General features: G+C 37.7%; 1 protein-coding gene across 1 annotated transcript in view; it reads right to left on the bottom strand.

The window, feature by feature from the left end:
- The window catches only part of LOC142075383 (GTP-binding protein Rit2), a 175,722-nt gene that overhangs the window by 92,794 nt on the left and 69,053 nt on the right, over positions 1 to 13,875 (bottom strand). The window contains exon 3 of the mRNA XM_075136612.1: positions 9,884 to 9,957. Within this exon, the coding sequence (XP_074992713.1) occupies positions 9,884 to 9,957 (74 nt within the window). The remainder of the gene's footprint in view (positions 1 to 9,883; positions 9,958 to 13,875) is intronic.

Genomic DNA, 13,875 nt, shown 5'->3' on the forward strand with positions numbered 1-13,875 from the left:
CAGGAGGCTATGGAGTCAGACACCTCATTGCTCTGATAAATGACTGCAAATTATATCCTGGCTTGCATATAGATTCTTTCATGATGACTTCCATAACAAGTGTGCTTACCTTAAAAATTCCACAACATAGGTATTTCTCTCCCCTCCCTTGTGCCCTACTCATCACCAGAGATACAATTTTAACTAAGAATCTGAAAAGGGAGAAAAAAAAGAAGCAAACAACCTGCAGAGTGTCTTTTTTAGACTTTTGTAGCATTTAATCCATTGTGCACTCATTTCTGCCACTGAAATTTAGCTCAGTGTTTATCTGAGGGATGTACTCCCTGGGGACTACATAAATCGTCACCAATATGAATGCAAAATAGCTGTGTTATAGCTGCACTGATTTTGTATTGCTTACAATATTAAAATCTAGTATGACTCTGTGACACAAAAGGACTGAGTTGTCATGTCCCTGTGGCTTCCAGCATGAAGGACATCCCACCGTTCTTTTTTCTTTGCATTTGCACTAATGTTTCTGGTGCAGCTGAGATGACTAGATAGCATTACGTGCACAGAGATAGTCACTGGATTGACATCTATATAGCCCTGCAACACCGATCTCAGTGACCTTCTGGGGACTTGTGGGAACAAAGACTTAGCTGAAAAAGCAGGAACGTGTGTCACCTCAACAGTAAGCAGTTCACAAAATGTCTCTAATGTACCTTCACCTGCAATGCAGCTATCCCGCACTAAGAGATGTTCAGAGGGACCAATTCTCCTCTAACAATTCGAACAAATGTCCAACTTTTTATGGAGTTGTCGTGGTTTAACCTGGCAGGCAACCAAATACCATGCAGCCGCTCGCTCACTCCTCCCCACCCCGGTGGGATGGGGAGAGAATCGGAATTGTAAGAGTGAGAAAAACTCATGGGTTCAGATAAAGACAGATTAATAGAACAGAAGAGGGATAATAATAATAATAATAATAATAATAATAATAGAATATACAAAATGAGTGCTCCACAATGCAATTGCTCACCACCTGCGCTGACCGATAACCAAGTAGCGATCGCTACTTCCTGGAACACGCCTACTATTCATATACTGAGCATGACGTCACATGGTATGGAATACCCCATTGGCCAGCTGGGCTAGCTGTCCTGGCTATGCTCCCTCCCGATGCTTGTTTTGTTTTGTTTTGTTTTGTTTTTTTGTTTTTAAGCTGAATGTCCTTGACTAGCAGGGTACTTAGCAACAACTGAAAACATCAGTGTGTTATCAACATTCTTCTCATACTAAATCCGAAACACAGCACTAGGAAGAAATTTAACTCTATCCCAGCCAAAACCGGGACAGGAGTTGATCACCACTTCATACATTCAACATACACTGAAGATTTCATCCAGACCCATTACTAGGATACCTAGGCTTTAAAGTAAATGAGGAATAGTTTAACTGAAACTAATTCAGTTCTGTTGGAGTAAATGACACCCACTGGGGTAAATGCTACCAAGTTCCATTTTCAGATCCATAGCATCTGTGTCTGCCTATCAAATGGGGGTATAGTTTTCATTTCTTTAGAAAAAGGCTGTGAGGACAAAGAGAGACCTCCAAAACTGTAGTCATGAGGTATCTAGGTTAGTTCAATAGATCCTGAAAGATGCTGAATAGCTTCTGAGATATGCCAAGACTGTCCAACACAAGGACACAACTCATCTGCAATTCTGAAAGTTAGTGGAGTCTGACTTCTTCAGCTTGCTTCAAGATGTTACTCAGGTACTCCACTGTAAGTAAGAGAAGATCAGGTACAGCTGATGCAGCTACTGCTAAGCTTTTGAGTTTTGACTTTTTAAAAGAAAAAATTGCTCCCTGGCATGATTCACATCATCCTGCTGCTCTGATAATGACATGGAACTCCCATGGCAACAATTTATTCTCCTCAGCCATTAGGCACAAAATAAAAGCAGGCATAAAAACCTATGCAAGATATGCAAGCTTGCTCCTATGGAAGCAAGAAAAATACATAGCTGAAATACATCCAGTTTAAAAAAGAAAACAGAAAATGTTCCATATTTTCACTAATTATTGTCTTGAATTTCTACTTTGCTCTTCACTTCCTCTTTTAAAAATTTGGATAGATACAATAACATTCCTCATATTATAAAGGAAAGGTGACAAGCAATGAGCAATGGAGTTCAAAATTTACTGACATTTACTTTTTTCTTTTTCTTTTTTTTTTTAATTGGTGGGGGGCAGATGCCACTTCCAAGTTCTGGGGCAAAACTATTGGAACTTCAGCTGTGAAAGATGGCTTTTGTTTTTAGGCTTTTCCAGCCCCTCCTGTTAGTGTAAAATGAAAAGAACATCGTTAGAAAGCCTCTTCCAGCCAAATATCTCATGCAGCTTTGCAATTCAAAGGTTTGGATTCAGACGGGTAAGACTATGTAACTTTTTGCTCTCTTTTGTTTTTGTCTGGAGACACCACCATTGAATGTATTGGTAGAGTATCCAGCAGCTACAGAATAGCATAAAAGACAAATAAGTTTTGTTAAATTATTGTTCTTTGGGACAACCCACTTTTCCTGAGAAGCATTAACACCCTGCTCTGCAAAAAACCCTTCTCTTGGTCATTTGTTACTGTCAGGTCAAATGGCACCAGGCAGTGCTGTTACACATGCCAGTTATCTCAGCATGCAAGCCAAGTTTTTAGTCCTAGAAATACCTTTTTGATGTGAATTTTGTGAAAATTGGTACAAGTAGAAAACAGTTTTCTGTCCACTGGAGTCCCTGGTCTGTGTAGAGCTGCTTGGTACCAAGATTGACAAACCTCTGTAAAATGGAATTCCTAGTGAGATTATCTAGGACAGTCACATATATAGAGAGAAGTAGGACACACTTAGAGCATGTCCAACATCTGCTGGAAGTAACTTCAAAGGACTTCAGTGCCATTCAACAGTGGGAACAAAAAGTATACAATACAGTTTGTAATGTTAGAAGAAAAGGCAAATTTACATAATCATAGTCTTGTGGAGGACCTGAATGAAGTTTACTCATATGGGATGTGCTTATATAGGTGTTTTTCATACAATGTATACCAGACCACAACAACAACAACAACAACAAAAACAAACAAGAAATACTACAAGGAAAGATCTAGAAAGGAGAAAAAAGGATTTTGCTACTTTTATCAGAATTTGTAACAAAGTATTTTCTTCTTTTAAATGTTCATTAAAAAGTCAAAGAGTAAACATTCAGCAGTATCATTGGATATTTATCTATTTTTGGAAGTTATTAGTTAAAGAAAAAGAACAGCGAGAGAGAACGCATTTCAAAAGAAAAAAAAAGAATTTATTGGAAAAGAACAGACAACACTAGAAAGTATTCCTCCACCTGTAATATGGAACCACTAGCATTGACTTTACTGAAGTGAAATGGTAGTGAGGGGTGGGAAATCAGTATCACTACACTCAATAAATCCTGATGTTCACCCCCAATGCCTGCTCCCTGCAACATGTTATTGCACCTGTTTGTCAGAAAGATAAATGCAGAAATACAAACTAATTCATCCTTTATTGCACCATGATTCATTCATTGACAGGTATGGGAAAGGAAGTTGGGAATCTTAGTTGCTAGTTGCCTGTTCTTGCTAAATTAATATACTCTTTTTGACAGTATATGCCTAGATCTTTTCCCACTGAAGCCAAAGAATATTTTGCCCATAATTTGAAGGAAATTGGAGTCAGGTCTGCAATTTCATATATGATTTACTGGAACCTTTTTTTTCACTCAATATCTGTGCCAAATAAATGTTTCTTCAAAATCTGTCCATTCCCAAATAAAATGGCTTGGTCATTTTAGTGAGAGATTTTAGTTCTCCCTAGAAAGTACAGAACAGCTTGTCTTGAGAATCCACCAAATTTTCAGTGCTATGGTTTGATTTTTTCTAAGTATGTCATCATCAGCCTGTGAAACAACATATAAAGAAAATAAAATTAATGTTCTTCACCTAATACACTGTGTTAATGGTTGCTACTTAGTTCACTACCACTGTGCTTTAAAAATAAAATGGATTTCATTTACTCACTACAGTACCTAGCAGAAAGTGCACTAAAATTATTTTCCCCTTAAAAGAACATGCTGTAAAGGCCCATTAAAATATAATTACTGCCAAAAAGGCATTTCACATTTCCTTGAGATAAGCAGCAGTAGTGTAGTTTGAAATTTGACTTCCATTGATTCAGGATTAGAGCAGCATGTTTAGATAATAAGCAGAAGGATCTCAGATAACAGCCTGAGTGAGTCATCTGGCTATAGTGTTTAGTCTGAGAAAGTGTGTTTATCTGAAGGGCTCTTGGGACTAATATGGTTCCTCTTCAAAGCTTGAAGCAGGGGGCAAAAATCATAGTCCTGGAGGTTGGCAGGATAAACATGTCCTGTGATTTGCTAGCAATTTGAGAGATGGATTTCACTACAGAGCGCACTGTTGTTGTCAGGTTGAAAAGTGTCTGCCTGGAAATGAATTCATGTGCACACAGCTCCAGACAAAGGAAAATCTCCCTGAAATGGCATGCCATTACATTTTAAGGCCAATTTTTCAAGTCTCTGACTCACACCTGGGAAATATACTGGTGTACTAAGTTTATCATAAAAAGCTCACGTTTTAACAAGCAAAAATTGGTGCAATAATCTTGCAACGTACTGTCTCACTGACAGGTACAGAAATCCATTTTTCTGCATATTTGCCTGCTTCATGTCTGAAAACGAGTTTGCCTTTTCTACCTAGGGTCATCTCAGATTGTTTTTTCGGTGAAGGGAATGCTGTCTGATGCTCTTTTAAAGTTCGGCGTGAGGTTTAAACAGGGAGGTTGGGTAATGTGTCATCGGGAGGAGAGCTGTGGCAAGAATAAAAGCTCCTGTGTCAGTCAACAGTTTATAAATACGGAAGGAGAGATAACTGTTGTGTATGCTCCATGAGGAGGAATTCAAACTGGGCTCCAGAACTTACAACATATTTTTAAGTTAGAAGAGAGAGTGAAAAAGCGTAAATGAGTGAACAGAAGGTTTCTATAACCCTGTGTGGAGGCTTTTTGTGCACGGTTGGAGCAGTTGGGGGTTGTCAGTCTCTGAGAATAATTGTGAAGGGAACCAAACACAGAATAAAGGACTTGAGGTCTGAATGTCCTTTCATTTGCAGCCACAAGTTTCCTGGCAGTCAAACAGTTTACACCAGTTTAAATCAAATATATGTAAAAGCAGGTGAGGTTTATGACACATTGGACAAGAAAAGGGAAACCTCAGAACTACCTCCTCCCCTACACCTCTCCCAACCTTAAGGGATAGAGAGAGGCACATGGGTGAATTTCAAGGGGAAGTTACTCAAAAAAATGTCCTATGAACATGATTGAACAAGGAAGCTCAAGCTATCTTTCCCGATAATAGTTTGCATTTGCAGATTTCCATTAAGGTTTTATTATTTACTCCACATGCCAAATTTTAGCTATCCTAGAGGGTTAAAAGCTAACTAAATAAAATCCCTCCTAAAGCTCAATCTCACATTTACTCTGTGTTTTCATTTGCTTTTTGGTTTTGTTTTAATTGAAATGCAGCCGCAAAACCAAAACTTTTGGTTTAAGAGGAGAACTTCTAGTTAAAGGAGAGCCAAAGGCATCATTGATAGCTTCTTCTGGCAGCAAACGTGAGGCTAAGGCTACATGTCTTCTAGATTCAGCTGTGCCATTGAAAAAGAGAACCAACATCAATTTTTTGTTCCTTTTCTTCTCGCTGCACTCCACGTTTTCAAGCCTTATGGTAGGAACTGCTTAAGTAAGTGCTGTTTAAGACAATTTGGCTATAAGCAGTGACTTCAGCAACAGCTGCCCTTGAAACTCTCTGAGTTAGACGTAACCTTATTCTGTCTGAAGTTGATTGCGTTGAGCAAAGACAGGCAGATGTAGCGGGTGGTGAAAAGCAGGGGTAGTGAGTTCAGTGAAGCATAACTACTTACACTAGCCCTACATACATTAAGAATGTGCCTCTTACTGTACCTTCAGTGGAAAAATGATATTGGAAGAGCATTAGAGGACAATTGATGATGTAGAAAATATGTATCCAGAGTTCAAGGAACATCAGTCTGCTACCTGATAGGAGCAATCTGTCATGTTTAATGGTGTCTATGTATACGCATGAGAAGAAGATGACCAATAACTAGATGAGCAATACTAATAGTTTATTTATGTTTCTGGTTTTCACCTTGTTTGAATGTTTTGTAACTTCGGAAAGTTGAGAACCAGAAATGTATTTCTGAAGCACCATCTATGTTTTTGGTGCTCCAAACTGTATCTATCAGTTAAAATATCAAAGCTTTTTATCCAGTTTCAGGTATGAAGTCAGATGTGGATTTTTAACTCTGGACTTGACAATAAAGAACTATATTAATTATTAATAAATATCAATATTTGGTCAGTGTCCAAGTGTTCAATTACTGCATAGGTACAGCAGGGAAAGGAGAAGCATATTTGGTGAAACATATTCTCTAGAACAACAGCAAAATACTTTAAATTCAGTTGGTTTTTCTGTTGGCTGCCTGTGTTTCCCAAATAGGGAAAAATTACAATTTTAGCTCCTTGATCTTCTGAAGTGATTAAAGTCATGATTCAAAGTTGATGATGAAGTATTTATGACTGCGAGGACACCCAGAGAGAAATGAGTTTTCCACTACATGATTTAGAAGCTGTAAGACCATCTCTGCTTTAACATGAAACCCAGCGAGGTACCATCAGAGCACACCATCATCAGCATGACTGGGTGCTTTGGATTTTTACCCTGAGTCACCAAAGTCACAGCAGGATTTCAGTTTGAACTTCAGTGAGAGGAACATTAAGCCCTCTTTGAGGAAAGAGGCTATTTTAGCTGTTGACTTCAATGGGAGTTGGATTAGGTCTTGATTTATTCTGGAGCTGTGTAGTGCAGATAGAGAGGCAACAAATTCAAAGACAACTGCAAAGACAAGCAGCTAAATCCAGGATACTTAGAATGGACAGTTTCTGAAAAATAGGAGCCTAGGAAAGTGGGAAGAGCTTCCTAGCATAGATACACTGAGACATGTTTCAGCGACAGTCTCCGCTGTAAGAACAGGGAAATTTAAAGCAGAGATTTTCTTGTATCAACTCAACTTGGATCATGAATAGGTATGTCCAGGCTGTACGATGTCCTGGGTTGATGTACCTGCAGAGCGTGGTGCTACCGCCACAGCTCTCTGCTTGCTCCAAAATCTCTGCACCACATTTCATTACGTGGTCATTACTTGCCATGGGCCTCTAATATTATGGATATTTAGGTCCCTTCTTGAAATGAAATTTAAAACTCTCCAGCCTTTCTCTACTATTTTTCTCACCAACTTTCACTGTTTGCATTATTCTGATTTCTTTTCTTACCTTACAACTCTCAGTTCTGCTAAAATTCATAATATTGGCAATGAATCCCCCACCAATTAAAAATGAGGTTTTGTTCTAGCTATTTTTTATGATCAAAAATAAAAAATCATGTAAAAGTTGTACAGTTTTGTGGGGAATTTTTCCTAAAAAGTGAACATGACTGACAAAAGATAAGCTTTGTTTAAACTGGAAAACATGATATTTTCAGCTACTTAAAAGGCCAGTGCATAGGGATAGTTTTTCCTTTTTCCTGAATCTAAAAAATATTTTCAAAGGGATTGAAGATTGGGCTCAATTTTTTTTTTTTTTTCATTTTAAAATAAGTTGACAGAAAATTAAATACTATTTAAAAAATACTTGTTCTAATTAAAAAAAAAAAGGAAAAATAGAGACTTTGATTTTGGTGGGGGCTTAGGAAGAGAAGGAAACTCTCAATATCTGATTCTATCTTTTTTTCTCAATACTACAAACCTTTATGTTTCTAGTAACAAAAACAAATGGAAAAACTTATAGTAGAAGAAATTATTCCTCTTGGTTTTTACAACATATTACTCCCCAGCTCAAAATAAAAGCACACTATCCAATTTTGTTTTGTTCATCATCCATTCTTTGCTTTGATTTTAAGCTGCTTTATTTCCTTTGTATAACTAATATTTGCAGGTATTAGGATCGGGTAACTCATCTTCTCTGCACAGATCTGTAAGCAGGAGCACAACGCAAGGAGCTCTGTACCTACTGTACCCTCTTGGTTTGCAGAGTTTAACTCCTGCACTCTCTCAGAGTCTCCACAGCAAATTAGGAACACATCTATGAAAATGAATAAATCCTGTATAGCACTTTGGTCCTCTTTCCATTAGCAAAAAGTTGGACACATAAACTCTGATTCATCATTTCTCTTCAGCTCTGGCTAAGAAAGTATTTTATTTTTTAGCATTTTGACTCTACAAAATGGGACTAAAGGGAATTTAGGAGTAGAATGAAGTAGATATAAACAGTGAACTATATTAGAGGATAACACAGGAGGTCCCTAACACATCAAGCCTTACAAGACTAAAAAGCTGAAGGTATAATTTCCCTAACGACTGTGTTCTAACGACGATACAAGGCTGAAGTTACCAGTCTCAGACTTCCTGAGTGAGCAAAGAAGATGTTGCTTCCTCTTCTCCAACAGAAGTACAGATATTTTCAGACATATTGAGTAGCAACTATGATGTTCCTTCTTTCCCCCAGTCAAATCATTGCTGAAGCTACGCTAGGACTATTATGCATAAGAAACTTCTTGGGCCTGTTATAATAATAGGTCAATTAAATTCACAGCTTTGGAGACATGCCTTGAAATTTAGCTTACATTTTCTGGATAATCAAACACTTTCACAGGAGACTCAGCAGCAAGTTACTGGTTAACTGCTGAGACTGTATAATTTTGGGTCAAGGAAGAATAATTCAGGGCATCTTTTGATTCCTGAAACTGGGTTGAGTTCACTTTGAAATTGGCCTATATTTCATTCCCATGTAAAACTCATGCCACAGTCCCCCTGAACTACATTCAACTTTAATAACTTGATGCTATTCTAATTCCTGGCAGCAGACTGCATTTCACACCATTTGCAGTGCCCAGCTAAGGTGCATTCAGACGTTTGGGAAGCTGAGATCAAGGTTTCTAGGCTTATACTTCCTAAATCTTCTTTTGCTTGTTTGTTTTAAGGATCTACTGTCCTTGTTGACAGACTCATTCCTGTACAAGGTGCACATGCACTATGGAAACTCATGAAACTATCAAGCCTTCAAACAAAACCTGACACATACTTCAGGAAAAGATCAACCAGCTGCAACATTTTGATTAAACAAATAAAAATATTTTGAGGTGGAACAGGGGTGAACTAGGTCAGGTAGAAGGAATTGTTGCATTTAACTCCTTCTTTTGCCTTACTGGATGTGAAAATTAATTCCCTGACTGATGCTCACACATGCATATACACATTATACGTACACTGTGTGTTACTTTTGGCATTAAGATCTTTTCTTTATAGGTGAGCATTTGATGTTTAAATATAATGTGGGGAGGAGAAGAATGGTAACAAAATACTTGATCTATAAGTAGACCAGAAGATTCCTGTAATATACAGAAAAGCAGGAATGATAAACACATAAGACAAACCAACAACAGCATTTATTCATTCCATGATTGTGATAGATGTTTCTGTATACAAGAGAAAAAGAAACAAACAGCTTTTTATCTTCTACTCAATTAAATTTGTCTGTCTCTTCTGGTCAGATTTTGAAGTTCTGCTACACTACTGAAGCACTCCTTTAATCTTCTCCTTTGTTAATTCCTCAATGTTTTTCTGCCACTGCTCCCTTTATGTTTGAATAGGGAAGCTTGTTTCTAGCTCTGTGACCCATATATCTGAGGTTAAAATCTTTGGTTTTATCTCTGATTGAATGTTTCACATTGGGAAACTACTTACCTGTCCAGCAGTGTCTAGAATGTCCAAATAGGCTGGTTCGTCATCAATTCGGACTTGAGTTTTATAGGCATCCTCTGAAAAACACAGTGCAGTACGACTAAGCATAGGAGTGGCTCAGAGAATGGAAAATGAAATAGCTTTGCTAGTTTGGAGTAGGTTTTTCAACAGCTCTCCAGTCTGACCTAACTTTGCTTTCTTTCAAGTCAAAAAGACACTTTCTGAAATCCTACCATCACTGCAAAGTATTAGCAAAAAGGCGTGATCTAGTCTTTTCTATTACACCACCTCAAAATATTAAAGAAGTAAATTTGCCTCTCTTTAAAAGGATAGCACCGACCATAGGTGTTGTTTAAGTCACAAAGTTTCGTAGGTGTTGTGTTGGTGCTATACAGCAGAGTCGTTTTTACTTACCACAATCACATTTCCACAGAGCTTTTCCAGCAAATAGTTTCAAGCTAAAGATTGTCTAAATTACTGGGATACTCTCCCTGTGGCTGAAGAGGGCTTCTGGCTCAGATATGTCAGAGCAACTAATTAGGACTCTGTATATCTCTGGAGAGAATGCAAATGGATTTTTTAAAATAAATTCTGTAATCAGTGTCCTCACATTCCTCATGGCTGGGGTGGAGGAGGGAAAACCTGTGCTTGGTGGACATGATTTTATCAAGCTAAATTTGGAAGGAGAAAACCAAAAAAAGTGAACTACTATTTCCATAAGCTGTTTTCCTCACATTTAAATTTCACTCTCATCTCAACATTCGTACTTCCGTCCTAAAGTTAAATACAGCTTAGATATCAGGCTATGTTTATAGTGGAAATAGTCTTGGAAATTATCTGTGTTGTTTAATTAAACAATAATGCATAGCAGCCTGAGTGGTTTTGGCGACTGATGTTATGCTTTGGCTGTGCATTGAGGTGTGAAGACAAGACAAGTGCATTTAATGCATCTGAGAAGTGTCATTAATCATCATGAGTGTATGGCTGGCCCTGTGCAAAGACTTAATCCTGCAAGCCCTGGCTGCCAGAGACCCTCAGGACTAGGCTCTCAATGATTACTGGGATAATATTGGGATTATACTATGGGATTATATTGCAGGTAGCTGGAATTCTCAGGACAGTCCAATTTGTACCCTTTATATCTTGCATCATATGATGCTTTATAAAAGCATGTAAAAACCTGGTTTCCACCTACACAAAGGAAACATTAAAGCATTCAGATATGAAGGATTCTATATGGCCCTAATTCAGCCCGCTCCTGCGCAGTCAGTGGCAGGCTATCTTTAATGACATCATCACATACGGTAATTTCTATGACTGTCCTGCTTCTTTTAGGCCTCAGTTCAGCAAATAACTTAGGCGCATGCCTTGCTTTAAACAAATACCTAATCCCATTGATATCAGGAGGACCCAGAGGCTTAAGTACGTGTATGATACATTGCCTTGCTGAGAAAGCCAGAACACTCCAACCAGCATATGTTTCAGTCAATAGATCTCTTTCTAGGAATTGCTGAATAAGAAACTCCATGCCGAAGGGGGACCGTATAGACTCAAATAGGCTATTTACAGTTTGAGTAATCTATTATGGCACAACAATGATGGGTACAGTAGAATTTTTACCTTTTAACTAAAAATTAAAAAAAAAAAAGAAAATACATAAAATCAAACGTGGTATTTCCTTCATGTAGATTCTATTAACACTATAATGTATTATTAGTATATTGCCATGCAGGTGAGTGCCCATTTGCATTACATTAATGCATACATAATTAACATATGACTTGCATATATTTAGCTTGCACTCTTGGCTTCGCAGCTGGATACTCTAAAGCCAATATGCCGTGGTCCTATTTCTCTCTTCACTTAGACCAATCTGAGTTTTAATACAGTAGCTTTAAAACAGTTAATGCAGAGAGACATTTGCATAGTTAAATTCAGCTTGGATAAAAATGAAACTAGGAATCTAGATAAATCCTGTCTTATTTGCTAAGGAAATGAATTAGGAGTTCAGAGTTACTAACTAAAAGACCCACTGGCCTCTGAATATAAGTTATAGCTTTCAGTAAGTAAACGTAAGATATCTACGTCTAATTCCCTGCTGAGCTACACCAGGTGTACCCCGATATCATGCCACTGTAATCAGTGAAGTTTCAACTGCTAAAAGCTGGAGCGAGGTTATGTTTATAACCCTTTTACTTTGCAAAGGTAACACTGAATATACAAACCCATTGTGTTATTTTCATTTATTTCGTTTCCTCAAACTACTGACCTTAAAACACTTCACAAAGGTGTGCCAGAATCACTGTCCCATTTTCATTCTTACTATATGCTAACATCTTCTGCTGGTGGTAGTGAAACATATTCTATTCAGCATTTTCCAAGCACATGAATCTAAATGGTTTTCTAGGTGATTGTATTTGGAACATGCTTTTTACTTGTAGGATTTGCCTTTGCCCCAAGAAATGTAGAGATGAAACAGGAAGGAGATACGAATTTCCTTTGTAATATTCTCTCTCTGCATATATGCAAAAAGCAGGGTAGTACAGATAATTTAGAAAAGCTTAAAAATATCCTCAATTGGGGTGTGATAAACAGGGGTATTCTCAACCTGTATTTGAATGGAAAATAGATGGGAGATTTATTGCTTAGTTTTCTTATGGCACTCACTTAAGAGGAAGTCCTAAAGCCTACACTTACCGCGGGAATTGCTATCTTGAGCCGACACCCTCATACCAGAGATCAGATCATAGCACCCACTTACGACCTATCAGCTTCTTAATGCTTGAGCACAACCAGTCTTTTGAGAAGCACTATCTTTTCATTTACTCTGTGTATTCACTGATCTCCGGGCTACTAGGACAATGAATTTTTCCAGTGCAGGAGGTAGAAGGAAGATGCATACATTGAAAACCTTGTTTCCCATCTCACGTCCTATAGACCAAGAAGACAAACTAAGAGTGGAAGAGCTGTACCATTTAGTTCTGGTCTACAATTAATACTTTTAAACTGGAATTTCATCTCAGGAAGTAATGAAAATAGAGCTGAGTGAGGGATTACATAGACAAACATCTTTATTTTACTCTGTTGGACTGTGGAGCGGAGGCGTTAACCTGGAAAGAAACAATCTCCGAGAGATCAAGAGTTGGATATGTCTGTATGTTGGACCCAGTTAACATATTTTTGTTTTATTAGTAGCTATAATGCTAAGCAGAAACCCCGGTGTCCTTCCTAAAGGATTTCAGAAGAGACGACTATGTGGCTAGTTTTTTTAGTCCAGGCAACATGGTAGACATTATGGTCATATTAAGGAAACAGAAACCCTGAGATCTGAGAGGAACATGCTGTTAACATGTAGGTAGAGAAGAACAGAAGTGAAGATGTTCCACTGAAATAGCATCTGAGTGTATATAAAACAAAGCAGGAAAGTATTCATCAGCAAACTCACTGTCTAATCTCCTCTCTTTAAAAATTATTCACATTATTACAAATGCTGTCTGGTATATTTACACTATTTACAGTGTTTGAGTACATTACATTTTCTTTCACCTAATTAATTTATAATACTAATATAACGCTCCCTTTAAAGTTAATTGGGAGCTGCTAAGCCACGTGTATCTGGATTTTACATCCTACAGCTCTAAGGACTGATATTTATTAAAAGGCCAAAATCCGGCTGCCATTTCAGTGAAGCATTAAGATAAGGTACAAAAAAGAGACGAGAATAATAATCAGACATCAGACAATAAATCAGACAATAACTATATTTCTTATATTAAGTTCAGCATTAGTCTTTTTCTGTGAGGCTAACAGTAAGGTCCCAGCTTTTGGTTTAGGTAAAATGCAGCAGAAAGATAGGGTATTATAAGAAAAAACTGTGAATGGAGTTCATTGATATTGCTGTGAGATATATCCATGATTCAAACACAGACTGCAAGAATGAGCATTTCGCACCAAAGCGAAAAATTAGATAAAAACTCCTGCATCCTTACAATCTG

The sequence above is a fragment of the Calonectris borealis genome, chromosome Z (genome assembly GCF_964195595.1).
Source record: "Calonectris borealis chromosome Z, bCalBor7.hap1.2, whole genome shotgun sequence".
Lineage (NCBI taxonomy): Eukaryota > Metazoa > Chordata > Aves > Procellariiformes > Procellariidae > Calonectris > Calonectris borealis.